This window comes from Dipodomys merriami, unplaced genomic scaffold (assembly GCF_024711535.1).
Source record: "Dipodomys merriami isolate MVZ:Mamm:240054 unplaced genomic scaffold, mDipMer1.0.p SCAF_336, whole genome shotgun sequence".
In the NCBI taxonomy this organism is placed as follows: Eukaryota; Metazoa; Chordata; class Mammalia; order Rodentia; family Heteromyidae; genus Dipodomys; species Dipodomys merriami.
The window spans coordinates 607,810-635,531 of record NW_027204893.1 but is presented as its reverse complement, the minus strand read 5'-3'; the positions used below and the strand labels follow the sequence as shown (position 1 = coordinate 635,531).

The following is a 27,722-nucleotide window of genomic DNA, read 5'->3' as shown; positions in this document are numbered from 1 at the left end:
TACACAAGGCTGGGTGGTACCCCAATGGGAAGAAGAACTAGTAGAGTCTCCACCCCTGATCTGAAATTGGCCACAAGGGTACCTGGGCACCTCCGCACCTCAGCCTGTGTCCTCTGCCGCAGGAGCAGCCTGAGGCTCCGGCCTGGCTCAAGGTTTGGGCTGAAAGGAGCTCCTCACTTCCCCATCGGCTTGTGGCCTGCTTGGCATCCGAGCCAAACCTGAGATTTCTCCTGGGCAAAGGCCTCGTGAGCCAAATGCTTTATTAAATGGCAGAAAGACAGCATGCTGCCTGAGAAAGATAATGAGGAAAATGTATTTATTGGGCTTATAACTCATTGAGAAGCAGTAGAGCCTGTGAGAAGGGCATGAGGGGGTCCCCAGCAATGACTAGCTGGGAGGAAGAGGAGAGCCTCTGTCTGCCCCCTCCCTTCCCCCTTATGCTGATACTGCAGGACTTGTGTGCTGCCTGGTACTGAAAGGCTGAGAATCTCAACGTTCATGAGCCTACAAACTGCACACTCCTGGTTACTCAACCCAGACACCCCCCCTCCTCTGATTGGCCAATGCCATGTGACTGGGGCGGGGCTACAGGGATGAGCCCCCAGGGAGGACAGGGACTGACCTGCCAGGGAGAGGAGAGTGCTCAAGAGACAGACTGCATAGCATTGCAATGAGCTCTCCAGAGAAATAGCAGCGCAGGGAACCTGGAGAAAAAAAAGATGCGGGAGGCGGGAGGTGGGTGGGTGAGTGGGGGGGAGTTTGTTAAAGGGAAGGTTCCGCTGTTTTAGAAAGGAAGAAGGGAGTCTGAAGGAGAGAGGTGAGCCAGAAAAGCGGGCAAGCCCCCAGGATTGTGGAGAGGGTTGGGACATTTTCCCATGTCCACTCTGGTCGACATGAATGAAGAATGGAGTAGATGGGGGAGAGAACATGAAGTACATAGCATTGGGAGTCCCCAAAGCTAAGAGATTGGGGATATCTGTAAAGAGACCTGGAAGTCCAGGATGTCTGCCCCAGGTCTTATACTGGGAGAGAGGCCTGTGGAGAGACATGGGGAGGGGGAGGGCTGGAAAGGGGTGGGTAGGGAGTGGAGAGGGGGGTGAGGTAGGACTGGGCAACCCCCACTGACCACTAGAAACAGAAGCCAGGGCCCTAGCCTTGCGTATACAGGATGCCTTCCTACCAGTGGTTCTGTGTTCTGCGCCTCCATTTGGGGCAGCACAGGTACCAGCGGGAGCCAGTGGGATCTGAGTCTCTGCCACTCAGCAATCCCTTGGGCCTATCATAAACAGGGAGAGTCCTGGTGTCTAGTCTGAGGTCGTTATAAGGACACACTGAATTAATACTGCCTGGCACAGTCTGAGCATCATATTGGGTTAAAAATATTGGGATTGTGGATGACCTTGAGTGACTGACTGGGTGACCTTCTGGGCTTTGCTTTCTCAAGGCTTTGGTTTCTGTGTCTGAACCCTGCAAGTGAAGATTGTCTAACCTCCCTTGTGCCAGCGGCATTCCGCTCCTGAGGGTGGCTGAGCCGGCAGTGCCGCTTCAGATCCTACTGTGTCCCTCTCAGTCCTGTAAGGGGACACCATTCCTATCAGAGCTGTAAGGGGATATTTTAATCAGCTGGCAAAGTCAGAGGGCACAGAGATCAGAACAAAAGCTGCCCAAGGACTGGCCTGGCCTGGGCTGACCCGCTGGGTCCCAGACTCTAGACCACATGTAGGGAAAGTGAGGGCTTCTCTGTGGTTTAGGAACTGGGCAAACTGCATCGTGGGCCTCAGTTTGCCTTTTTGTGCTGTAGGATTATTTTCCACCCTGCCTGTCTGAGGCACACAGGATTTAGGACAGCGCTTCAGAGAGCAACAGGTAGGCCAGGAAGGCTGGTGTGGCACATAGATGGCTTGGGTCAGAATCAATTGTGGGTCCATATCTTGCTGTATAAAAATGCAGATTCTTGGGCTCTGGCAAGCATGAGCGTGTGTGTGTGTGTGTGTGTGTGTGTGTGTGTGTGTGTGTGTGTGTGTGCGCGCGTGTGCGTGCATGCATGTGCATGCATACGTACAAAGGCACAAAGGCTTGAACTCAGCGCCTGGGTGCTGTCCCTAAGCTCCTTTTTTGCTCAAGGCTAGCACTCTGACACTTGAGCTACACACTACTTCCAGCTTTTTCTGTGATTGTTGATTAGAGTCTCACAGACTTTCCTGTGTGGGTGCGCCTCAAACCATCCTCAGATCGCAGCCTCCTGAGTAGCTAGGATTGTAGGCATGAGCCACCAGTGCTAGGCTTGCTTTTGGCTCTTTGATGATTGGAGATAAGAACCTCATAGGCTTTCTTGTCTAAGCTGGCTTTGAACTGTGATCTTCGGATCTCAGCCCCCTGAGTAACTAGGATTACAATTGTGAGCCCCTGGCAGCTGGCTGAGCATCTAATTTTAACCCACTCGTGAAGTGTCTGGAGTCTGAGGACAGAGGTTCTGTGCTGTCATCTTTGGATCAGTGGAGCAGGGGCCCAGATTGGGTGGGTGTTTATCCAAGTCACTTAGCAGACTGGGACACTGTGCCATGCTACCCACCTGTGAGTTCTGGGTTGGGGCTCTGGCCTGATGGGCGATGGCTGGGGCAGGGACTCAGTGCCTGGCAGGGGTGCACACCTGCTGAGAGTTCCAGGCTGGGTATGGAACAAACCCACCATTGGGAAGTGGCAGTATGGGTCTGAGTGGGAAGACAGGCTTGCTTTTGCATGGAAGCCTATGGAAGAGGGCAAGTCTAGAAAGTTCTCAAAGTATCTTCCAGCTTCCTGGGATGGGAAGCAAGAGAAAGTTGTGGGGTCCAGGAGGCCGGACCCCAGGCTGCCTCTCCTGGGTTTGTAGGGGCACCACAGCCTTGCCTGTCAGAACCTTTGTCTATGTCTTCTGAACTATGGGCAAGTTCCAAGCGCCCTGAGACCCTGGTTCAAGGTCTCGGGGCAGACCCCTAGATGGCTCAAGGCCTACTGCAATTTCTAGGTATGAAACCAAACTCCACTTTCAGACTTTTCCAAGGGCCAGGGCCAGGGGCTAGTTGGTGGTGTAGTGAGGTCCCTAGCATCAAAGGTATGTCAGGGGAGGGCTTCCTGGTATGTCTTTATCAGTGGTTTGGACCTCCTCTGCTCCCCTTCAGATAGTGAGTAAGTCTGTAGCCATGGGACTGCAGATTTCCAGGATGACCTTGAACTTGTTTTCCTTGGCCCCAAATGTTCAGGCTACTTCCTGTTTGAGCAGGCACAGCAACTCTTGGGGCCCAGCCCTTCTTCCTCCCTCTGGTTGAATTTCCAGACAAAATGTCGAGAGAGAGAGAGAGAGAGAGAGAGAGAGAGAGAGAGAGAGAGAGAGAGAGAGAGAGAGAGAGAGAGAGTTGGGGGGTGGGCAGGGCTGGGTTCTTCTCTTTTCCCAGAGGAGGAGGAGGCAGAAGCTACATTTAATTTCCATCCTCAGTGCATTAGGTGGGATGACCCGGGATATCCACCAATTGTGGCCCTAACACCTTCAGTGGCTTCTGCTTACATTTTGGACTTAGCCCAGAAGTTCTGAATGTCAGAGTTTAGGACTCTGGAAGAGTTACCCACACCAACCTCATTTTTCTTTCTTTCTTTCTTTCTTTTTTTTTTCTTTGTCAGTTGTGGGGTCTGAACTCTGGGCCTGGGCGCTGTCCCTCAGCTCCTCAGCTCAAGGCTAGCACTCTACCACTTGAGCCACAGCGCCACTTCCAGCTTTTTTCCTGCTTATGTGGTGCTGAGGAATCGAACCCAGGGCCTCATGCATGCAAGGCAAGCGCTCTACCACTGAGCCACCTTCCCATGGAGGAGGAGGAAGTCAGGGCTACAAAGGGGAGGTGATTTTGTTTCAGGGCAAGCCGCAATGTAGAAGACATTCATTCATTCACTCATTTATTCACGGAGTGCCAATGTGGCCTAGTTCCTGCATAGAGTCAGGCATGCACCCTTTGGCATCCTGACCAGCCCAGGCTGGCACTCAAACCCTTGACCCACCACCCACATGAGGTGGTTGTTGTTTGGGTGTACTGGGGTTTGAACTCAGGTACTCAGGCTTGCTTGGCAGATGCTCTGCTGTTAAGCCATGCCCACCTACCTCCCACTCATCTGTGAAATGGAAGGAAACCCAGGTCCACAGATGTAAAGATGTAAAGTCACCTGCTTTTGGCTCTACAGAAATTTCTAACCCCCTCAATTTCTACCCCATAAGTTTTTGTTGTGATTTGGTAATTTGCCTCGTTAGCCTTTTAAAATATAAACATTTTCCTTTCAGCATTTCTCCTTCACTGAAAAGATTGTATATTAGCATGAATGAATTGTACAAAAGGATCTCATTGTGCTATTTACAACTTCCATTTAATGTCCTTTGATCAAATTCAACCTCTCTTTATTACTCTTTATTAATTCTCTCTCTCCTCTTCCCCCTCCTTCTCCTCTTCCTTCTCCTTCTCCTTTGTAAGTTTTTGGTGGATTTCATTATACTATTTAGTCACTGTGCCTGGCAAAAAGCACGGGGATTTCTCTCATCACACATAGCAGACATTTATAGAGACATTATTATCTATGCTGTGGAGATTGGGCTGCCAAAGTCCTAAAAGCTCCCCATCTTCCTTAACACTGGAGGAAGAGAATCAGGGAATATCAGAATATACGGTTAAGATCATTTCAGGAAGCATGATAAGTTAAAGAATGAAAACAAGTGATGGGAGGGGGAAGGGGAATCAGTCAGAGGTAGCTGAGAGGTGGTCAGAAAAGGCCTATGAGTACATGACATTTGAGTGACAGGAATCTGTTGACCAGCTGCACCTGTAAGGTTAGTGTGAAGGAGGTGCAAAGGCTCTGGGGTGGTCAGAGATTGAAAAGGTATTTAGCTGAGTCTAGAGCTATTTTAGCTCATTCCCCCCCCCCCCAACCAAAACCAAAACAAAGAAACAATAAAAAAAATCCTGCTAGCTAGGTCATTTAAAAAACTTTATTTCTTGGACCTACCTCCCGAGATCTGGGATTCAGGGAGTAGCGAGTGGGACCCTGGAATCTCCTTCTGAAACTCTGCACAGTTCACCTGCACCCAACTCAACGCCCCACCTGTAGGTGGATCTCATAGAACCTGTCTTTTCTAAGTTGCCGAATAAAAGTCCAAGAGGAATTGTGGCCTAGTCAAAGTTACCCAGCTACACAGTGATAGAGCTAAGCTGCAAACCCAGATCGGACACCTCAGTCCTAGGAGGGGCGGCCTGGGCCTCACTTTCATTTAGGTGTATCTCCCCATTTCTTCTCCCATCCCTCATATACCCCTTGCAGACTGTCGCCCCTCCAAGTCCCCCCTCATCCCTTGGTCTGGTCTCAGCACTATCCATTGTCCCAAACATGCATCATGGCACCCACCCCTGTCTAAGAATATCCTCCTCTGGCCTCTTCTTCTGCTGACTGGGATCACACAACTAAGTATTGGCTTCTCCCTACAAATCCCTCCTCCTTTCATCTCCCTACCTTAATGCAGCTTCCTAGGGCCTGACCACCGGGCCTGTCCAGCCATGTTCCCTGTGGGCCGCACAGGGATGGAGCAGAGCCCCTCCCCCACGGAACCCCTGGCCAAAGCCAGTCACGACCTGGCTCTCAGATAACCAGGCGAGCCTCCCACGGAAGGGAAGGGGTCTCTCTGACCTCATACTAGGACCATATGCCACTCCCTCTGGCTGCCCAGTGGGTGTGCCACCATCTGTGCCCATCCCTGGACAGAGAGGAAGAAGCTGAGACCTTGAGCTTCAACTCCAGGCCAGGCTGTGGGGAGAAGGGAGGGGCTGGCATCCTGGCTGGGGGCCCTGGCCCACCTGGAGCTTGGCAGTGTTTCTGGGTCAGGACAGGGGGAGGAAGTACAGGCTGAGAGTAGCTCCAGGCCTGGCCATCTGGGCTGACAGGCAGACTGCTAGGGGAGGGGAGTAGGGAGCAAGGAGGCAGGGCCAGGGCCTGGAGAATGGATCCTAGTCTCCCCTGGGCCACAGGATTGGAGCCTTGAGCTTTGCGAAAGGGGGTGGGAGGGGGAGAGTGGGGCAGTGTGGAGTGAGCACTGTGGTGCGCATCTTCAGGTATGTGGAGAGGGCAGGTGCAAGCCATGGAGAGGAGAGGCAGCCTGGGTAGTTCTAGGGTCCTCAGGTGGAGCCCCAGCCTAGCCTTCAACCCCATGCGCGACCTTGAGTAGTGGGCCATGGCCTCTCTTGGCCTTAGCTTCATCATCTTCAGGGGATGGGGCCATTCAGTGCCTGGCCAAAGGGCCCTGGAGCTCCTTGAAGACCAGAATTGCTACAGGATCCCTGACTGCTGCTTGCTGCAAGACATTGGCCTATCTGCCCAGCTCCTTTCAAGGGTCCTTCTCCCTTGGATGCTCCTGGGTTTTGTGAAAGTCTGCACGTACCTTCGAGGGAGTTGTATCCTCTTCTGGGCTCCTAGAGGGTATTAGGGGACATGTGGGTGATGGTTTGGGGGCGTACAGGAAAGTTCCCGTTGCAGATGGGCAGTCAGGGAGGGGAGGGGGGCCAGGCAGTGCTGTCTCACTTCCATTTGGCATGTGGAAGTCTGTGGAAGCATTATGCACACCTTTGGTCCTCAGCGCTACCTAGACCTGAGCTCCTCCCAGCCCTGGAGTTCCTGACATCTAGCTGGCCCCTCCCTCTCTCCCCCCAGACCCACCTGAGCTCCCACCTACCTCACTTCCTGCCCCCAGATCATCCTGCTACCTGGATAGGGACAAGTGTCATGTGTTCCCTCTGGGGGGTGGAGGGGGGGGGAATATGGCTCCTTTAGTAAACTTTGTAATAATCTTTCTTCTGTGCCTGTTTGCCTCCGCATGGTCCCCTGGGATGATTGTGAAGGATTCCCTTCAGTCTGAGGCCCAGAGATATCACAAAATGTCTCCATGGCATCCCAGCCACTGATTTCACCTTCTACCCTTGCAAGACCCCTGGCTCTTCTCCAGGCTCCACCCCAGCCCAGTGCCATTCATTGATTTGTTTAAAAAAAACAACAAACTCTAAACAAACGGCATCCACATTCCCCGAGGCTCTCTGCGTGTGTTCCAGCCCAGGCTTGACTGGTCCTCCAGCTCTTGGCTGTGATGAAAGGGTCAGAGCCAGGCAAGTCCAAGGTTACCCTGGCCCTGCCTGAGATGTCATGCAATTTGTCAGAGGCTTTGGCAGGATGGAGATAGAGGCAGCGGTTGCCTAGCTGACCTCTGGTCCTTGGGTGTGACCTGAGAAGGCTTGTCTGGGTTTCCCACTATGCTTTGTGGGGTAAGCCAGGCTCCAGCCTCCAGCCTCTCCCCCCCCCCCCCCCCCCACTGTGAAGATTCAGCTCCTGGTCCAGCTTCATTCCCGGATGACCTGCGGTGGATTCAGGAAGTTGCCATTGCCTGCCAGACAGGCTGCTTCCTAGGGCAGAGGCCGTGACCTCAACCATGAGTGTGCTTCCCAGCCCCCATCAACCCAGGGCTCTGCAGACTTGAGGTGTAGGCCCAGCCTGGGAGGCGGATGTGTACAGGGCTGTGGGCCTGGAACTTCCCCTGGACACTGTGGCCCACCCTGGTCCAGACAGGAAACCTGACAGGTCTTAATCCTCCCCTCCAGACATCCATTGTGTAGGCCCTTCATGGGCTCTGTTTGCTTTGCCAGGAGTCCCCCCACCCTCATAGTCTTCTTCTGTCCCTTTACAAAGCTGGCTCTTAGGGAAAGTTCTAGACTCTTTTGTTCCCTCCCCTCCCCCCCCTAAATCTGGACATTAAGTCTTACTCAACTTTAAGACTTTTGTTCTTTCCAGTGCCCTGGGTTCAAATGCTGACTCCTAGTGCAAGCCCTGTGACCTTAGAAACCTGTCCTGTCTCCATCCCTCCCTCCCTCTCCCCCATTCTCTGTTCTTTTGAGGGTCATCATGAAGTTAGATGAGATAATGTACATGGAATTCTGGGGACAGGGCTGGCATATGGTGTGGGTGAAATGCAGTTCTGTTACTGCTATTGGCATCAGATCCAACTCCCCCTCCCCATGGTCCTTTGACGTCAAGTTAATGCCCCTGCTCTGTTGGGAAGTCCTGGTTTCTGGGTTCCCTTCACTCTTGAGCACTTCTCTTCCCTTTCCTGGAGGCCAGGTCCTTCTGCCTTGCGCTCAGGGGAAGAAGAAGGTGATCTATCTTAACACCCGCAAAAACTGTGCTACATGGACCATTGCAGGCTTTTCAAAGGCAATTTTGGCTCTGTGTGCTGGGGCTCAAACTTGGGGCCTGGGCGCTGTCCTTTCACTCTCGCTGCTCAAGACTAGAGCTCTACCACGTGAGCCATAGCTCATAGACTTTGGAGATAAAGAGTCTCACAGGATGGGCACAGGTGGCTCATGCCTGTTATCCTAGCTACCCAGGAGGCTGAGATCTGAGGATCGAGGTTCAAAGCTAGCCCGGGCAAGAAAGTCCATGAAACTCTTATGTCCAATAAACCACCAGAAAACTGGAAGTGGTGCTGTAGCTCAAGTGGTAGAATGCTAGCCTTGAGCTGAAGAGCTGAGGGTCAGCGCTCAGGCCCTGAGTTCAAGCCCCACGACCCACCAAAAAAAAAAAAAAAAGTCACCGAATTTCCTGTGTAGGCTAGCTTTGAACTGGGATCCTCAGATCTCAGCATCCAGAGTAGCTAGGATAACAGGTTTGAGCCACAGGGCGTGGCTGTAGGCTTCTCCTTCTCCTCCTCTGCTTTTCCTCCCTCCCTCCCTCTATCCCTTCCTTCCTTCCTTCCTTCCTTCCTTCCTTCCTTCCTTCCTTCCTCTGCTTCTTCTCCCTCTTCCTCCTTTTCCTCCTCCTCTTCCTCCTCTTCCTCCTTTTCTCTTCCACAGAAACTGTAGGTTTCTGGACTGCCCAGGACTAAGGCCCCTCCTGACCTGTCCCTGGACATTACCCCAGCTCTAATGCCACCCACCACCTCCGTCCCATTGGTGTAGAACTCTACTTTCTGTTGTTTTCTGTCCATAAGGAAATTCTTTGGGTCCGTGAGTCCTTGGTATTTCCAAGAGCTTGGTGGTTGCCATTCTACCAGCAGGGCAAAGACCAAAATGAAAAAGAGCCTCAGAAGGTCAGATTCAGGGGGAGCCAGTGGGGGAGGGAGGCTTAACAAGGGGGTGTGGAGGGGGGTACTGCTTGGTGATAGAGTTTGGTCCTCTGGAGGCTTTTGAAGGAGGGGGTGAAGATGATGGTGAGTTGGGCAAGCCCCCTTCTCTGCCTGCCACTTCCTAAAGTTACACCTTTCCAGGCCCCTTCCTAACCCAATTGAATCACGCATAGGGAGGAAACCCCAGAAATATGTCAACTGGAGGAGCTGGGTAGCTTCTGGGGGCTGCGTGTTGGCATCTGTGCAGAGTTGTACGTGGGAGGTGGTGATCTGGCCTTCACAGGAGCCCTCTGGAAAAGAGACAGGGTAGGAGGCTAACACCAGACTTCCAGCCCCTTACGCCTGAAGGAAGGCTCCTGGATCAGATCAGCAGGGCCTGGGAAAGCCTCTCTTGTAGGAGTCCATCATGGAGGGCTGCCTGGTGTGTGAGGAGGCATCCTCAGTGGATTATTTTTGGGGTCAGCCCCAGAAAGCAGTGGTAACAGTGTGGGTGCTGGAGACATTTTCAGGGCCCCTCCCACCTCGGCCTAGGCTCTGGAGGATGAAGGCCTCTTCAGCTCAGAGGAAGGGGAGGCCTCAAGGGTCCCTCTTCACAGGGAGGAGGTGGGGGTGGCGCCAGTTCCAAGGCAGGATTGATTCCAGATGCTCTGCTGTGGCTCTGGGAACAGCCTTTGTCTGCTGCCTGCCTGCCTGCCTGCCTGCCTGCCCAGGGGTCTGGGGGAAGGTGGGGGCTAGCTCCCCTGCTTTCTCTTCTCTCTTAGGGAATGTCTGGCCTCCTTTGTTCTCAGCACCCCAATCCCCAAATCTACCTGGTATCCCACCAGGCTTGCAGAAATGCTGTGTTTGGGGGAGAGGTGGTGGTAGTGGGGTCTTTAGTGCTACTGCCATCCTAAGGCCAGGAATGAAGACTGATCGCCCTTTGGTACGGCAGGTAGATCAGGCACCCAGACTCTCCCCTTGGAGGTTGGGATACTGAGGCACGGAGGAGGACTTGAAAAGTTGAAGCAGAGACCAGGCCAGATCTTTGGAGTCCGGCTGTTTACAGATGAGGTCCTGAGTTCTCAGCTGTTTCTCCACATAAACTTAAAGCTGTTGGGGGACCTGGCCAGAACATGGTACCCCCACCTCTTCCCCCAAGTTAGCTAGCTGGGAGCTTGCCTTCCTTCCTTGGCTGAGCAGGGAGTACCTTCTTTGGGAAGCAAACTGGATCATATGAAGTCTAATAGCCTCCTTGGAGTTGGATTTTTTGTTCTCACTCTGTGAGGTACTCTCTTAATTGGCAGGCCTGGACGAATAAGTTGTAGCTGGGTGGCTCTGAGCTCCACATTGGCCGGTGTTGCTCTGGTAGGTTCTAGTGCCTTGGCTGGAAGAACAGGCCAGCTCTGAGTGGGTTCACCGCTGGTTTGTGCAAGCTCTTCCCCGCAGCATCTCCCAATAGGCTCCTGGGTCACTTCTGCAGTGGGAAGGGAGGACTTAATCCACAGGAGGTTTGTGATATCCTGGTGGGGATAGTGGTTTTCCATCTTCCTGTGGGATTGGCCATGTTCTGGAAAGAGGGGCAAGGGCAGTGGGTGGCTTTGGACTCCACAGCTGGGTTTGGGAGAGCAATACCCTCCCGAGCCATCCTGCCTCCCCCCCCCCCCCCCAGCTTGGTCCTGGGATGGTGCCTGGCTTCCAGCTGTGATCCTGGCTCCTCCTGACCAAGAGGCCCTCCCTCCTGACTGAGAGCTCAGGAGGGGGCTGCCCCTGTGAAGAGTAAAACATGGCCTGGATTCCTGCCCAGACTCTCCACCCCCCCCCCCCCCCCCCCCGCCAGGCCCCACCTTCCCAATTGCTCTGAAAGAAGACAAAGACTGCCTCCCTTACTACCTCCATTATCCCAAGTTGCTTGTGGATAGTCCCAGACTCAACCACTGGTCTCTGCCACTATCTTGCGGTGGAGGCAAGTCAGATCTCCTTCAGGGCCTCAGTTTCCCCTTCTGTACTTGAGGTCAGATAAGGGATTGTCTTAACAATTTCAGTATTGTGGGTGGTGGATGGTGAGGGCCAGGACAAGGGAGAAAAGGGAAGGCAGATTGTCCCTGAGTTGAGAACAGTGAGAAATCAGAGGAGCAGGGGAGATGCAGGGGGGATGGATGGGTTGGCTGGGGTTAGATTATGGAAGCTTCAGTCACCAAAGAATGGTTGGGTTTGCTTCCCTTTTGCCCTGGGGGGGCCATGAAGTAGGGTTCCTGAAGTAGGGGAGTAAGTGACTTGGAGAAACATTTTCTGTGAATGCATCAGAGGCAAGTTCCTTTCCCTCCAGCCTGTTTCTTGCCTCCATTTGCAGTCCCAGATTCTAGGCTTAGGCATTGTTTTTGTCTCCCAGAGTGGCTGCACCATTCCCACATCTGCAGTGGTTTTTTTCGGAGGGAGTAGGTCCCCATCCAAAGGGGGCAAAATGGTTGGGTTGGATACGCAGGTGTGAATTATATTTTTGGTTTTTTTCCCCCCTTGAAAGAAGTACCATAATCTTCACTATAAAAATACAACTTGTCCAGTTCATTTCCAACATAGTGAGTATCAAGTGAGTTTAAAAACAATTTGCCTTGTGAAAGTTAAAATGTGTTTGTGACTTTAAGTATCACTATTCCACAATACTGTGAAATATGTGAAATTTATGTAATCACCTAATCTCAATTTAAAAAAGAAGAAAAGAAAAGAGAGAAGGAGTGGGTCAGGAGGGATGGGTGACAATGTTATCAGACACTTTGTATGCATATACAGTTTTGTAGAATGGGAACTTCTTTGTACAACTTAAAGATAATAAAAAATTCAAAAGAATCCCCCCCCAACCCCAATAAATAAAAGCTAATAAAATGGTGAGACAAAGGACAAAGGTTGAACCAATGCAGCAGTGACACTCACAAGACCATATGTTGGAAATGAACTTTACAACTTGGGGGGGTTGAGGATTGGGGCAGAGGGAAAGTGGGAGAAAAATGAGGGAGGGTAACAATGTTTGACAATATATTCACTACTCTAGCAATGTAACTGTAACCCTTCTGTACATCACTTTGAAAATAAAACTAAATTAAAATGTATTCATCACCTTAGGTATAACAGTAACCCCTGTCACCAACCCCTCTCACCATCTTTTCAATAAAGATTTAAAAAAAATCCAATTTGTATCAGATGGGACAATCTGTAAAAGGGCAACTTTAAGCAAGTATCCTGGCGCGAGAGAATGCTTGCCTGGCCGGCCGGGTGTTTGCGCTGTCAGCTTGAGAAAGGTAGAAAGGTCCAGGGTAGCAGCCTCTTTCCTGACCCTGTTTGGAAGTAACTGTTTCCTGGCTTGGTGTCCACCTGGCTTCAGGGCGTGCGCCCAGGGCGCACCATCCACCACCTGCAGGCGAGATGGGGGTCCCTGGCAGCCTCCAGCCAGGCACCGGGAGCCATGGGCTGCGACCCTCTTGGGGTCCCGTCGGGGAAAGGAGATGGGGGGTCCGGGCCACCTCTCCTCGCGGACTCCAGGCCGGGATTTCTCCCGCGCTGACTTTCCGGGGGCCGGTGCCAGCCTGGCCCTCCCGGTCCAGGGCCCCAGCCGAGGAGCCGGCTGCTCCGCTCGGGGGCGGGGACGGGGCGGGGAGGCGGAGTTTGAGCGACTTTGTGGGGCAGTGTGCATCTCGGCGGCGGCTGCCCCGGAGCGCGGGGACAGAGTCGGGGTGCCCCCCGCCGGGTCGTCCGGAGCGGCCGATGGGGCCCGAGTGAGCGCCCAGGCCCGGCCCCGGTGCCCGGCGGGCGGCAGCATGTCCGCGGGCGGCAGCGCCAGGAAGAGCATCGGGAGGTCCTCCTACTACTACCGACTGCTGAGGCGACCCCGGCTGCAGCGCCAGAGGAGCCGCTCCCGCAGCCGGACCCGGCCCGCCAGGGGTAGGCACCACCTCCTGACCCCCCCCCCCCCGCACCCTGGGCCCACCCTGGGTACCAGGGGTCCAGGAGCCTCCGTCCGTTGGACACCCCCCCCCCCCCAATTGCCCCAGATGCTCCCTCAGACCCCTTTCCTCCTGCCAGGCAAGAGGGAATCCGGGTTCTCTGATTTCGATCCTCGTGCCTCAGTTTACCCAGTGTCCTGGTTATAAAATAGTCTAAGTGGAACCTGGGTTTGTCTTAACCTTGTCTTTCTCTGTCCTGGCTACTACTGTTTGGCTGCCTCCCCAACACATTTTCCCCTTTCAGGGACATCACCTCCTCTCCCCCGCCCCCCCCCCCCCAACCTCTTGGGTAGAGGGGATAGATGGGTGGACTTGCAAGAGGCGAGCAGGGTTTGCAGCCCGGGATAGATATCCAGGCCCACAGCTCTAGTGGTTTTGGGGAAAGAGTTTCTGCCCTTCCAGAGCAGGAGACTGGGCTCATTGAAGGGAGTAACAACCCTCCAGTAAAAGAACCCTCATCTGGGAACTCCTTGATGCTGGGGATTGCCTTGGGGGTGGGGGTGGGGGGTGAGGATGAGGGCCAGGACTTCCTTCCCTGGCTGGTGGAAGGCAGGCATCCCAGGAAGCCTGCCTTAGGTTGGGCCAGGGCCCTGGGGAAGCTTGTGTCACCCACTGAGGATACCTGGTAGGGTGGGAGGAAAGAGGGTGCTGTAGGGCTCCGTGGGGAACCAGGGGCTCCCACCCCCCTGTTACAGGATCAGGTTATCTTGGAAGCTCAAAGGCTGGCTCTGTGCTAAGACTGACCACAGAGAGATTTGAGCAAATGCCATGAATGGAATCCAAGCAGGTCCCAAGGGGTCAAATTCTCACCCTTCAGGGTGCTGGTGTGTATTACCCCTAAATGTCACTGCTCTTGTCAGCAAGGGCCAACAAGGGAGGCAGGCCATTTTGGCTAGCATTCCCCCAGAATGAGGAAGACTTTTTCCCACAATCCAGAGGCTGAGCCTCAATGTCCAGGGCTTCCTCAGGAAGTTCAGAGTTCCTGGTGTGCAGAAATGTAGGCACAGGAGTTCAAGTAGACTCAGGACATGTGTGTGCACAGGTGTGTGTGTGTGTGTGTGTGTGTGTGTGTGTGTGTGTGTGTGTGTGTGTAGCTGAGTCCCGGAGGGTCTGTGATTTCCCTATTCCTCTGCCTTTCCTGAAATGGCCTCTCTAGCATTTTACACGTTTGGCCTACCAGATCAGAGATCGGAGTACAAGTCTTGTGACTTTGAACAAATCATCCCCCCTCCCCTCTGAACCTCTTGTTTTCTTAGTTGTCAAATAGTAATTGCTGAAAATGAGGGTTCATTGAAGAGACAGATTGCTGGGTGAGAAATGGGAGGGAGTTGGACAAATGCCCAATCATGTTCTAGCCCTCGGGGGGCCTCTCTTGATCATCTCCCCGCCCCCAAACCCTGTATGACCTTCTTCTCTTTCTGCCTCTTGCAAATCCAGTCCCAAGTGTAGAGGCCCAGGGAGGACAGGAACTCGCCCTCCTGCTCAGCTGACTGGCCGGGCACCATCAATGTGTCAGGCGGACACTGAGTTTGAACTTGCAACTCCCACCTTGTGAGGCTGTGAGGAGTCTTGAAAGAACTCACTGGGGGAGGGGAGGGAAGGGGAGATGGCGTGGGGTGTTGTGTGTGTGTGTGGGGGGGGGGGAAAGAATAGCTCAGTAGAAGAATTTTTATCTAGGACCAGGTGCTGGTGGCCAGAGCCTATAACCCTAGCTACACATAGGAGGCTGAGATCTGAGGACTGAAGCTCCAAGCCAACTGGAGCAGGAAATTCCACGAGTTCATCTGAGGAGGGGAGGGCAGGGAACAGCCATTGAGGCCTGACCATGGGGGTAGCCCCCTCATGGATGAAGTCAGGTGGGCTCAGAGCCTTAGGGCTGAGGAGGTGGAGATTCCCTCCCTTGGTGGGAGGTGGCTGGCTTAGTTATAGATATCCCCTATCCCTGAAGCTTGACTCCGCCCCTTCCCTGCCCCCTCCAGCTCGGGGGGGGGGGGGGGGGGGGGGGGAAAGCCACTTTCTGGTCTTCAGCCATTTCCTTCTAGCAGTTGGGGGTCATTTTCCCCATGATCAGAGGGGCTGGTTCCCCTGGTGGAGGCAGCAGACCCTCGAGGATTTCTGGCCACTGCCACTAGCAAGGAAGGCAAAAATGAGCTGGCGGCTTTGTGTGTATTCAGAGATGAGAAAGTGCCGATGAGGGTTAGCTGAGTCCTTGGTTTGTGTGTATCAGTACCAGGGCTTGAACTCGGAGCCTGAGCTCTGACCCTTAGTTTTTTCACTCAGGGTTGGTAGTTTACCACCCGAGCCACAGCTCTACGTTTGGCATTTTGGTAGTGAAGTGGAGATAAGCGTCTCAGCCCAGCCTGGCGCTTTGAACCACAATCTGAGATCTCAGCCTCCTGAGTAGCTAGGATTACAGGCATGAGCCACTGGTGCCAGGCATGGTTGGGTTGACACATTGTCTCTTATCTAGGAGTAATGGTTGCCAAGGGCTCGAATCACTCCCCTCCCTGGGCCTCATAGAAGGCTCCTGAGGTTACCTCTCTCTTTTCCACTGTTCCTGCTGAGCTATGATTGCCCCCTGTATCTTCTGACCTTCCTGATTCTTCCATACTGTAGACACTCACTCTTTTTATCAGGTGTAGTAAGGGTAAAAATGGTACCTGTTTATTTTGGCTTCTGTTTGTTGAGTGGCTGCTTGGCTCTGAACCATGGCTTTTAACTCTGAACTTGCCTTATCTCATTTAATGTTCAGGCCAGTGCTGTGAGGTGGGTTCTGTGATTCATCTCATGTTACAGGTGTGAAAACTGTAGCCCCAATGGGAGAGTCTCACCCCCAAGTTCACACAGCTCAGAAATGGTAGCGCCTGGATTTGGTTGGTTTTGTTTTGTTGTGTCTTGTTTTTCTTTTTGGTAGTACTAGGACCTCATACTTCCTGCTTTTTTTTCTTTTTTCCTTATTCTTTTTTGCTTATGTGGTGCTGAGGAATCGAACCCAGGGCCTCTGGCATGCAAGGCAAGCGCTCTACCACTGAGCCACCTTCCCAGCCCATGGACCTCATATTTCCTAAGTAGTGCTCTTACTACTGAGCCATACCACTTGTCCTGATGTTTACTAGTTAATTTTCAGATAAGTTCTTACTTTCTGCCCAGGGGTGATGGGATCCTCCTATATTAGGCTTCATGGTAGCTAGGATAACAGGTGCATGCCTTTGAATCCAGCTCTTCTAGTCTTGAGGAACCTTTTTTTTCTGCCCGGGCTATCCTTGAACAATCAGTCTCCCAGATTATAGGTGTGAATCACTGATGCTAAACTTGGCCTTTTTCTTTCCTTTTTTTTTTTTTTTTCTTTTCTGCTATTGGTGATTGAACTCAAGGCCTCATGCTCTCCCTTAGCTTTTTTTTTTAACTCAGGGCTGGTGCTTTACTACTTGAACCACACCTCCATTTCTGTTTTCTTGGGGGGGGAGATTAATTGGAGATAAGAGTCTCATGGACTTTTCTGCCTGGGCTGGCTTTGAACCATGATCCTCAGATCTCAGCCTCCAAGTAACTAGGATTACAGGTATGGGCCACTAGAGCCCAGCTGGCTTTGTTTTTAATAAGGCTTCCTTCAATCTGATTTGTACAGTGACCCCATGAAGAGTTCGTGGACATCCTCACCAACAGTACTGGCTAAAATGGGGAAGGAAGCAGAGTAATGTCCTGGCATCTGTAGGAAATGGTTCTTTCTGGTTGGCTCCTCTGCCTGCCTGGATTAGCTCAGATGAGACTCCCTGTCCCAAGTATGGCCCCATTTCCCACCTCTTCCTCCTGGGCCTTGCTGTCTTGTATTCTGCCAACCATACCCTTCTCCTGGGCAGGTCACAGGACTCAAGGCTTTAGCCTCTGTTTTTCCTCCAGGTCCTTTGGTGTAGAGGGTTCTGATGCTCCACTCTCCAGCCCACAGTCTCCAGCCTGCACTCTCTGGGTTCTTGAGGCCAGAGGTGCTAATGAATCGGCTGCATGCCAGTCCCTCAGCCTCCTTTGCTTTCCTGACTGGTCCTGGTCACCTTTACTAATAAGATAATTGCTTCTTTCATGTGGGCCTATGTTGAGGTCCTCACCTGAATATTTCAGCTCTAATTCCAGTTATCCCTGAAGATAAAGACCATTGTCATCTTCATCATCATCATCAGCAGCAGCATGTACCTTGGTAGCTGGGGAAACTGAGCTGAACAGTGAGCTGAACAGTGCAAAGTTAGAGTTGAGGCCACAGTGCTTGGAAGTTGCCTTCCTTTGATTGTGAAATTCAGAGCACTGGATGCCTCCACCCTTGACCTCAGAGGGTCAGGTTTAGACTTCTGATGCCTGGTGGCTCAGAGCTGGAAGGAGATCTTGGTTTGTTCAGCCACTGCTGGGAGGAGGGAGCGTCTCCTACTTGGGGACTCTTACAGCTCCAAGGCTAGGAGGCAACTGTTTCCATTGACAGATGGGGAAACTGAGGCCACAGAGCCAAGGCCTCTTGCCTAAGGTTACCAAAAGTTGCTAATAAGAGATACAGTCTAGAACCCAGAATCTTATCTACCCCATTTCCAAGTTGGTTTTGTTTATTGCTTTTCAGAACATTAGCCCTGAAACCAGGCATTTGTGGATCATGCCTGTAATCCTAGCTACTCAGGAGACTGAGATCTGAGGATCGTGGTTCAAAGCTAGTCAGGCAGGAAAGTCTATGAGGCTCTTATATCTAAGAGAAAAGCCAAAAGTGGAGCAGTGGCTCAGTAGAGCAGCAATCTTGAGCAAAAAAGTGAAGGAACAAGCCGGCCGCCAGTGGCTCACGCCTGTAATCCTAGCTACTCAGGAGGATGAGATCTGAGGATCGTGGTTTAAAGCCAGTCCGGGCAGGAAAGTCCGTGAGGCTCTTATCTCCAATAAAAACCACTAGAAGAACTGGAAATGGCGCTATGGCTCATGAGGTAGAGTGCTCGCCGTGAGCTGAAGAGTGCAGGGACAGTGCCCAGGCCCAGAGTTCAAGCCCCATGACTGACCAAAAAAAGCGAAGGAACAACACAGAGGCCCTGAGTTCAAGCTCTAGTTCCTCCTCTCTCTCTGTCTCTCTGTCTCTCTGTCTCTCTGTCTCCCTGTCTCTCTCTTTCTCTTTCTCACACACACACACAAATGCTCACATCCTGGACTGTATACATATTTTGCTTTAGACATGACATGAAGCCTTTTGACTATTTTTAAAAGAAAAGTAACTGTGATATTTCCCCCAGCACCTTCCTCTAGGGGCCACTTGGTTAAATGTCAGGAAAGGGAGAGTATTTCCTGGTCAGGAACATTCAGAGCTTGCTGGGAGCTGAAGTTTTGTTTTCCGTGAGGTAGGTATTTGTGTGTGTGTGTGTGGGGAGGGGAACTGCCACCCCGCCCCCCCTTCCTGTGAAGCAGTGTGGAGTGTGAGGGGGTGCTTTGAGAATGAGCAGCCGATGCCCCTGTGTTGGTGGTTATTTTTAGCCAGCCCCATCCAGTAGAGGCATTTGAGCATTTGTTCAATATTTAATTATCCATCTGAAATTGGCCCACGTGGCCTTGAGTTTGGAAGCGGTTCTCTGTGCTGTGATTTCCTCTGATTGCATAAATAAGGAATCTCAATAGCTCTCTGAATAATAATAATGGAAATAGAATAAGTAGGCTTGGTACTTGGAACTGGCAGGCTTGGTTCCTAGGTCTAGACAAGTGCAAACAAAGACGCCGTGGCTCCCTGCAGCCGGCCTCCGTCTGTGCTCTTCCCACTTCACAGCTTCTGGGCCTTTCGTTGAGGATGGGGTCGCCCCACCCTGCATCTCCCCTCTCCACTCCTGCTTCTCCCAGGTCCTGTGTTGGCTTTGACAAGCTGCTGGGTATTGAGCAGTGGTTTGGGAATTTGGCTTTCGGAAGTCTTGTTAGCTTGTATTTCCCTCTTCTGTGCTCCTGACAGATGGGACGGGGCTGTTGGAGGGGACAGAGACACAGATGTGAAATGAGAAAGGCAGAGCACAGACTAGCAGATGGGGGTGTGAGGCTCTGTGCCCCTCCCTGAAGCCTCTGGCTTGAGAGGAGGAACACACAGGGCACAGGCACCCTGGCAGTCCGATGCCTTCTGTCCAGCTTGGTATAGAGTACTATTTGGGGGATACTGTATCCAAAATGGCAATTCCTGTCTGGGCCATAAATGCTATGTGACCTTAGAAAAGTCACTGCTGATCTCTGGTAGGCTTAACAAATAGATTGGATGCCAAGTAGGATATACTGAGCAGGGTGAACTGTCACTGACCCATCCCAAGTGTGAGGGGCTTAATCCACTATCTGTGAAGGCTAATGGAGGAGTTGTAGATCTCTGTGAGGTCTAGAACCATCCAGAAGTGGCTACAAGTATAAATGGTACTGTTTAGAGCAATGTACAAGCCCTAGGCCCAGGATCTGCCCTCTGCGGGAAGTGGGGGGCAGGGGAGAGAGGGCTGAGTGGGAAGGAAGGCCCGATGAGCAGCTTAGTGGATGCTCTGGCTGGACAGGTGGGCAGGACTTTGAAGGGTAAGCCCGTAAGTATGTTCCTACTCTCTTCGCCTAGTAGAATATGGAATCAGAGGTAGAATTTTGATGGTGACCCCAATTTCCTGAGCACTTACACAGTGCCAGGTGTACTGGGGCTTTCACCTACATTCCTGCACCAAACACTTATTCTCACGGATGATGATCAGTCTCAGTTTGTAGATGAGAAAACAGATTCAGCCAGGTACTGATGGCTCACACCTGTAATCCTAGCTATGCAGAAGGCTGAGATCTGGGGATCTTGGGGCAGGGCAGGAAGTCTGTGAGACTCTTTTTTTTTTTTTAATATTATTTTATTTTATTTGAGAACATAAAGTCTGTGAGACTCTTATCTCCAATGAAGCAGCTGAGATTCAGGCCAATCCAACAGGCTCGCCTCCCCACTGCCCAGTGATAGACCAGAATGGACAAACTTTCCCTGTGCTAACCAAAGCTGTGACTTAGAACAATGACTTGGCAGCCACAAGCTAGACTGTTGTGCAGCAGAGGGAAGGGTGGGAGTTTGCCTTTCAGTGATCACAGGCACCCCGAGGGCTTGTCTTAGGTGTCAGAGGCCCTGGGTTTGAGTGGATGCAGGGGGAGAAGGATGGGAGCAGTTTGGGGAGTAGGGCAGCCGCTGGCCTCTGCAGGGGGATTGTGGAGGTGGGCTTGGAGGCTAAGCAGGAGTCCTCAAGGATTCTGGGAGGCGGGGGTGGGGAGGCAGTGGGCACAGTGGGAGAAGGGACACAGAGAAGAGGCCATCTGAACCTCAGCTCACCAAGGCTGGCTTTCTGCTGTCTGTGTCCCGGAATGTTTGTTTAGTCCCCTGCCTGGGGCCTGCGTGCATTGAGAGGGAGTGTTAGGGAACTGTTGCAAGTTTCCCATGACATCCCTTTAACTTCAATAATGCTTGCTTTTTCTTTCTTTCTTTCTTTCTTTCTTTCTTTCTTTCTTTCTTTCTTTCTTTCTTTCTTTCTTTCTTTTCTTTCTTTCTTTTCTTTCTTTCTTTCTTTCTTTCTTTCTTTCTTTCTTTCTTTCTTTCTTTCTTTCTTTCTTTCTTTCTTTCTTTCCTCCCTTTCTTTCTCCCTCTCTTTCTCCCTGTCTGCCTGCCTTCCTTCCTTCCTTCCTTCCTTCCTTCCTTCCTTCCTTCCTTCCTTCCTTCCTTCCTTCCTTCCTTTCTCCCTTTCTTCCTTTCTTTCATTCTTTTGGCAGTAGTGAGGTTTGAACTCAGGGTCTCATGCACCATACTGCCATACCATGCCTCTTAATGCTTTTCAAAGTCCTCTCTTTTATTCTGTGCTGGTGTCTTAGGCTCCTTTTTTGGGGGGGGTTAGCACATTTATGAACTAGGAGATGGTGATCTGTTATTTTAGCTCTGGAATTTGGCAAGACAAGATATCAGGGCCCAATGTTGCCCACCCCCGTGTTTTGCTACCCCTTAGTTTTTTGTTTTTTGTTTTTTTTAATTTAGAAATGTTGAACAAGATTCCTAAACTTCTCAAAGGTTAGGAGCCTGCCACTCAGAATGGGCCCTGGATTTGCCCTAACAGAGGGACCAGGTCCTTGGAAGGTACAGGGCTGTGGGCGGCAGGGGCAGTGAGGGTTGGGTTGGGGGGCCTAGTGGCAGTTGTAGGCTGGGTATGGATGCTGCAAGGGGTGGCATGTGCAAGGTGTTCCTTGGGGACAGGAGAGAATGCGCAGGTGCTGGGGCCTGCAGGGGCTTCAGTCCTCAGGGGAGCAGTGACATGCAAAACTGGGCAGTCCTAGACAAGCTTGGCAGGGATGGAGACAGGGAGAAGCTTGGGTCTCCCCAAAGCTGTCTGTGAGCCGAGTCAGGGTTCCACGTGGAACGGAGATCCTGCTCTCAGAGCCGTGGGTTCAGAGCATGCTGGGCAGGGTCCCTGTGCTTCCTAGCTCTTCTGGGATCCAGACCTAGAGAGTCCAAGCTGCCAATCACTGCCACCTGCCCCACCCCCACAGGCAGTGATGCCTGAAAGGAGAAGGGGGGAAGCATTACTCTGTGGTTGGTGGGGGAGGCAGGGGGAGGGACCACATTTAGGGGACCTTCCCCAGGAGACAGACCACCATATGTGCCTGCTTGCCCATGTGCCTGTGTGTGCGTGTGTGTGTGTGCGCGCGCGTATTTACTCGTTAATCAGAGATAAGAATTTCTTGGTCTTTCCACCTTAGCTGGTTCTAAACCACAATTCTCAGAGCTCAGCTTTGTAAATAGCTAGAATTATAGGCGTGAGCCAATGGTGGCTGACTTCTTCCTCCTCCTCCTCTTCCTCCTCCTCCTCTTCCTCCTCTTCCTCCTCCTCCTCCTCCTTTTCTTCTTCCTCCTCTTCCTCTTCCTCCTCCTCCTCCTCTTCCTCCTCCTCCTCCTCCTCCTCCTCCTCTTCTTCTTTTTCCTCTTCTTCTTCTTCCTCCTCCTCTTCTTCCTCCTCCTTTTCTTCTTCCTCCTCTTCCTCTTCCTCCTCCTCCTCCTCTTCCTCCTCCTCTTCTTCTTCTTCTTCTTCTTCCTCCTCCTCCTCTTCTTCCTCCTCCTTTTCTTCTTCCTCCTCTTCCTCCTCTTCCTCCTCCTCCTCTTCCTCCTCCTCCTCCTCTTCTTCTTCTTCTTCTTCTTCCTCCTCCTCCTCTTCTTCCTCCTCCTTTTCTTCTTCCTCCTCTTCCTCCTCCTCCTCTTCCTCCTCCTCCTCCTCTTCTTCTTCTTCCTCCTCCTCCTCTTCTCCTTCTCCTTCTTCTCCTTTTCCACCTCTTCCTCCTTTTCCTCCTCCTTCTTCTGCTCAAGCTAGCCTCAAACTCATAATCCTCTTGCCTCAGCCTTCCAAATGCTGGGATTAGAGTTGTACACCACTAGGTCTGGATCAAAATATTTTTAGCATGTAAAAATGATATACAACTTGAATTCCAGTGTCTACAATTAAAGCTTGATTAGAACCAGGCTGATTCCTTTACGAATTGTCCATAACAGCTTTTCCTGTTGCAAAGCAGACTTGGATGGTTTAGCCAGGCCATATGGTCTGATAAGCCTCAAATATTTGGTGCTGGCCCTTTATGGGAAAAAAAAATTACTAACTCCCAAGATACAGCCATGCTTGCTTATTCTCTTTAGGGAAAACTGGCCACATAAGGTGATGTATATCCTGCAGATTGCACTTTATGCTTTTCCTACATATGCATATGCTTTAAAATATGTGCATTATGTGTTTTAAAAATGGGCTTTGAAAAAACCAAACACAACAGAGAGACGCAAATGTGTATTTAAAGGACCCCTTATGTCCGCAGTCCCAGCAACACAGAGTGAATGACAGCTCTCTTCTGGCCTCAGATACACCCTGAAGCTATAAAGAAAAGTGTTGGAGAAAATTCAGGAATGAAATAAGAGAGGGTGGCTGTGCAGGAACGCCTAGAAGTCTTCTGACAGAGAGGAAGTAAGTTAATCCTCCAGTGGCTAGGACGTCCTGGGTTTTCTGGAAGACTGGGAATTCTCTGGAAGTCAGATGTGTCTCAGGATAAGGAGTAGGAATCCTGGGGTTGTCAGAAAGCTGTTGTCAAGTTGCTTGCGAGGAGGGATGTACACAGCTGGCTGGTGATAAAGTATATGGAGGCTGAGATGTTTGTAGGACTGATACTGGGTTATCTGTGATGCCAACCAGATGTCAGGGATGGCATGGACCCTTGCCCTGCCTTTTTTGGGGAGGGCAGAGAGGAGGTTGGTTGTGGGGAAAGAACTGGACCTGGGTGCTGTCCCTGAGCTGTTTCACTCAAGGCTAGTGCTCTACCACTTTGAACCATAGCGCCACTTCCGATTTCCTGGTGGTTCATAGGAGATAAGAGTCTCACAGACTTTTCCTGCCCGGGCTGGCTTTGAACCTTGATCCTCAGATCTCAGCCTCCTGAGTAGTTAGGATTACAGGCAGGAGCCACCAGCATCTGGCTTGCTCTACCTTTTAGGAGCAGCCCTACACAGGATTCTGAGCTGGCAATGGGAAGACAAAGTCTGTTTAGCTCCTCTTTAGTATCAGCCCTGGGCCTGACTCCTCTGTTCTCTTGGAAGAGCTGCTGTGCCCTCCCTTCACCAAGTGTTCTGTGTTGAAGGTCCTGGGGCTGCTTTGAACCCTAAGCACCTCATCCTCATGTTGCTCGCCCAGCAGACTCTATGCCTACCCCCTTCACTGCCCACCCCCAGCAGTCCTGGACAATATCCTCTGACCCTGAACGCCCTTCTGAACTTGATGGCAGCTTGAACTATGACCTCATACCCGTTCCAGAGACAAATCACAGTTCTGTGGCCTCATAGTCCCTGCTGACCCCCAACCCATGGTGTAAAAACAAAAATGTGACCTCCAAGGAGATATCCCTTGTCTTCACTTGGGGCTGGGACAGCCTGGGAATGTGGGGAGGAGCTTGGGGCAGGGAGGGGACTTGGCATCCCGAGGAACTCCGGATCTGCCCTCTCGTCCATCTCTGCACTGTAGCTTCTTTCTTCAATTGAGACATCCCTCAGATTCAGGGACCCCTGGGCTTTGAACCCTGTCCTCTGTCTCCTGTAGCCATATGGACTTGAGCAAAGCTTCAGTTTCTTCCTATTAAAGTTGGAGCTAAAATTTCCTACTCCTGAGTACGTTTTTAGATAGAACTATATAGCACTATCTTTAGATCTGTTTTTCTTTCTCCCTCCTTCCACCCCTCCTCTCCCCTCCAATACTGAGGGATGAACTCAGGGCCTTTTCTAAGCACTTTATCACTTGAGCAATTCCCTTAGCCCTGTTTTCTTTAGTTACTTAGGGGATATTTATACCCAGGCTGTCCCCAACCTTGATCCTCCTGTTTATGCTTTCTGCATAACTGGGATGACAGACATGTGTCCTCATGCTTAGCCTTTGCTTGAGATGCAGACTTGCCAGCTTTCCTTCTCATCTGGCCTCAACTCATAACCTTTCTTTGCTACCTGAGTAGCTGGGATTATGGATACTCATCACTTAGACTTGCCTTAGATCTGCACATTTATTACACACAGATAGCCAGTTGTTTTAGTACTATTTGTTGAATAAAACAACAACAAATATAACTTGTTCCCCATTAATGTGCTTTGGCCTTTTTTTTTTCTTTCTAAAACTGCCATATGAGTGTGGGCCTGTTTCTGGACTTTATTCTGCTTGATTGATCTGTGCATCTTATGCGAATACTACATTTGCTTGTTTATATTTGTTGGAATTTGTTTATATTTGTTGGAATTAACTAATTTCTTGAAATTAGTTAACATAATGAATACCCCAACCTTTTTCTTCCTCCTCAAGCTTGACTGGTTTTTCTAAGCTCTTTGCTTTGCTGTTGTAAAATTCAGCTTGTTTAGTGTCTTTGAAAAGTTTGCAAGGGTTTTGATTGGTATTGTGTTGCATGTGTACGTCCATTTGAGAGAGGTGCTCATCTTGTATGTGTTACACGTGTGTTAAGAGTTTTGTCATTGTCTTTGCAAATCATGATGAAGAGCCTGGGGCTTTACCATGCTTCCAGACTAACAAGTTGGCCTGAGAGATTAATGGGAGTTGGCAGAAGGCACAGGACTTATGGGTCAGAGACAAGGGACCAATGACTTATGTCCTGACGGGCTGTTTGAGTTTCGCCTTTGCTTTGATCTCCCTTCCCCGGTACCTAGGGCTATTCTAGAGCATAAAATGTTGTCTTCTAGAACATAAAATGGTGATATATTACAGAATAAACTCACATGCTTGGCTCTTTCCCAATACAACTTCAGGTACCTTACGAAACCCAATCCACGAGTCAACTGGTCCTTAGGCTAAAAATTACCCACAGAACTGAACCTCAGCTTTGCTTCAGTGTTAGTTACATCACTGAGTCAGGAGTTTGGGGAGTCATTTAAAATTAAATTCCAAGTTGTCATTTATAGAAAATAAAGAAAGTTGAAAAATTATATCTCAAGATAAATAGAAGCTTAAAACTATGCCTAAGTTTGTTAGAAAAGATAAGCTGCCTGTATCATATAACCAACCACATGGTTCTAATTTAATAAGACAATTTTAAAACAAAAGCATAGAACATTTAAAGTGTTGAGGAAGAATTTTTTGGGGGGGAGTGGGGGAGAGAAGGAGTTTATAATGAATGGAAATGAACAGGAAAACGAATATAGTAATGAGTCTGAATATTCAGGGTTATTTTTATAACCTGGGCTCATCCTGGAGTGCTGTAATAGAATTTCCATGCCCTCAAGAAGTATTACTGAAAGCCAGGCGCTGGCGGCTCACACCTGTAATCCTAGTTTCTCCTGTGGCTGAGATCTGAGGACTGTGATTCAAATCCAGTCTGGGCAGAAGGGTCAGTGAGATTCTTATTCCCAATTAACCACCAAACAACTGGAAGTGGAGTTGTGGCTCAGAGTGTTAGCCTTGAGCATAGAAGCTCAGGGACAGTCCCTAAGCCCTGAGTTCAAGTCCTATGACCAACTGGAAAAAAAATTATTACTGAGGCTGGGCTGTGGTGGAACCACCTGTAATCCTAGCGTCTCAGGAGGCTGAGCATCTGAAGATTATGGTTTGAGACCAGCCTGGGCAAGGAAGTCCTGCTCTAAAGTTGCATTTATGACTCATGACAGCGAGGGAGAGTGCACCCAAGGAGCCTGATGAGCTTCTTAGTAATAGCACGGGTGTGTGTAAGATCTGGTAGGATGTTTTGGGGGAGATCTGAGGCAGCCCCCATGAGAAAGTGGGAGTCCGATCATCACATACTGGATCTTGTCTCTAGGGAGAGGAGGCTGCCACTGCTTAATGCAGTCACTAAAGTTGACAGCAACTGCTCCTGAGAGAAGGATTGGTGTTTGTGGATGGCACGGTGACCTTGTATTTGTGGGTTGTTCAGACAGAGTTAGGAAATGGCCTTATTTGGTCTTGTTTATCACTGTCTCTGAGTCACCTTGTCTGAGGTTGATGATGGCCTGTGAGATGGTTTATATCCAAAAGGAGAATAACATGAATGCAGTGGTAAAGGCTGTGCTGGCTCCAAATGTCAGGGGTACCCTCTCTGGTCCTCATCTTTTCTGCTTGAGGGGACAGTGGTCTCTGCCTCTTGATTCATCACCTATATAGATTCCCACAGGAGCCTCTGCAAAATGGAGCTAGCCAGTCAGGCACATGCCTATAATCCCAGCTATTCAGAAGGCTGAGAGTGGAGGATCATAGTTAGAAACCAGCCTAGGAAGACAGATCTAAGAGACCTTTAATATGTTTTTTGTTGTTGTTGTTTATTTTTGCTCTTGGGATTTTCTTTGTTATTGGCATTGCTTTTTGTCTTTTGAGGGGGGATAGGGATGTGTAGAAATGGAGGGAGGGAGGATGAACAAATGCAGCCATGGTACTCAGTGGACACTATGTGGAAACTGAACTATGCAATTTGTAGGTGGGGATGGGGGGAAGAAACAGGGAAAGCAAAGAAAGGGGTGATGGTGTCCGAAAAATAAGTGTGTGCTTATGATGTGGTTTGTGAAATGGCGACCAACTCCTCTGTACAATACTTCAATGATAACAATAAAATTATACTAAGAAAAAAAATCCAGAAGTGGAGGTGTGGCTTAAACGGTAGAACACCAGTCTTGAGTGAAAAAGCCAAGCAGGAACACAGGCTTTGAGTTTAAACTCCAGTACTGCTAGGTTTTTTTTTTTTTTTGGTCGGTCGTGGGACTTGAACTCTGGGCCTGGGCGCTGTCCCTCAGCTCTTCAGCTCAAGGCTAGTGCTCTACCACTTGAGCTACAGCACCACTTCTGGTTTTCTGGTGGTTTTATTGGAGATAGGAGTCTCACGGTCTCTCCTGCCCAGGCTGGCTTTGAACCGCGATCCTCAGATCTCCCAGCTGAGATTACAGGCGTGAGCCACCAGCGCCCGGCCTGTTAGGTTTTTAAAAAGAGGTAGCCGTGTAAGAACAGCACCACGCATGTGGTATGCAGGTAAGGGGTAGGTTTATTCAGTAGACCTGGCTGGCACCAGGCCATCTTGGCCCTCCACGCGGTGGGGAAAAGCCT

The 27,722-nt window shown here is 50.7% G+C and overlaps 1 protein-coding gene across 6 annotated transcripts in view; it reads left to right on the top strand.

The window, feature by feature from the left end:
• LOC138803175 (disabled homolog 2-interacting protein) overlaps positions 1-27,722 on the top strand; it is a 180,096-nt gene that overhangs the window by 51,008 nt on the left and 101,366 nt on the right. For 2 of the 6 annotated variants that reach the window (XM_069987005.1, XM_069987012.1), the window contains exon 1: positions 12,777-13,081. The exons of 2 other annotated variants lie outside the window; for them this stretch is intronic. In XM_069987005.1, coding sequence (XP_069843106.1) covers positions 12,958-13,081 — 124 coding nt within the window. In that variant the 5' untranslated portion in view covers positions 12,777-12,957. Of the gene's footprint in view, positions 1-12,776; positions 13,082-27,722 lie in introns of those variants that run through there. 2 more of the 6 variants (XM_069987008.1, XM_069987006.1) reach the window with 2 other exon arrangements.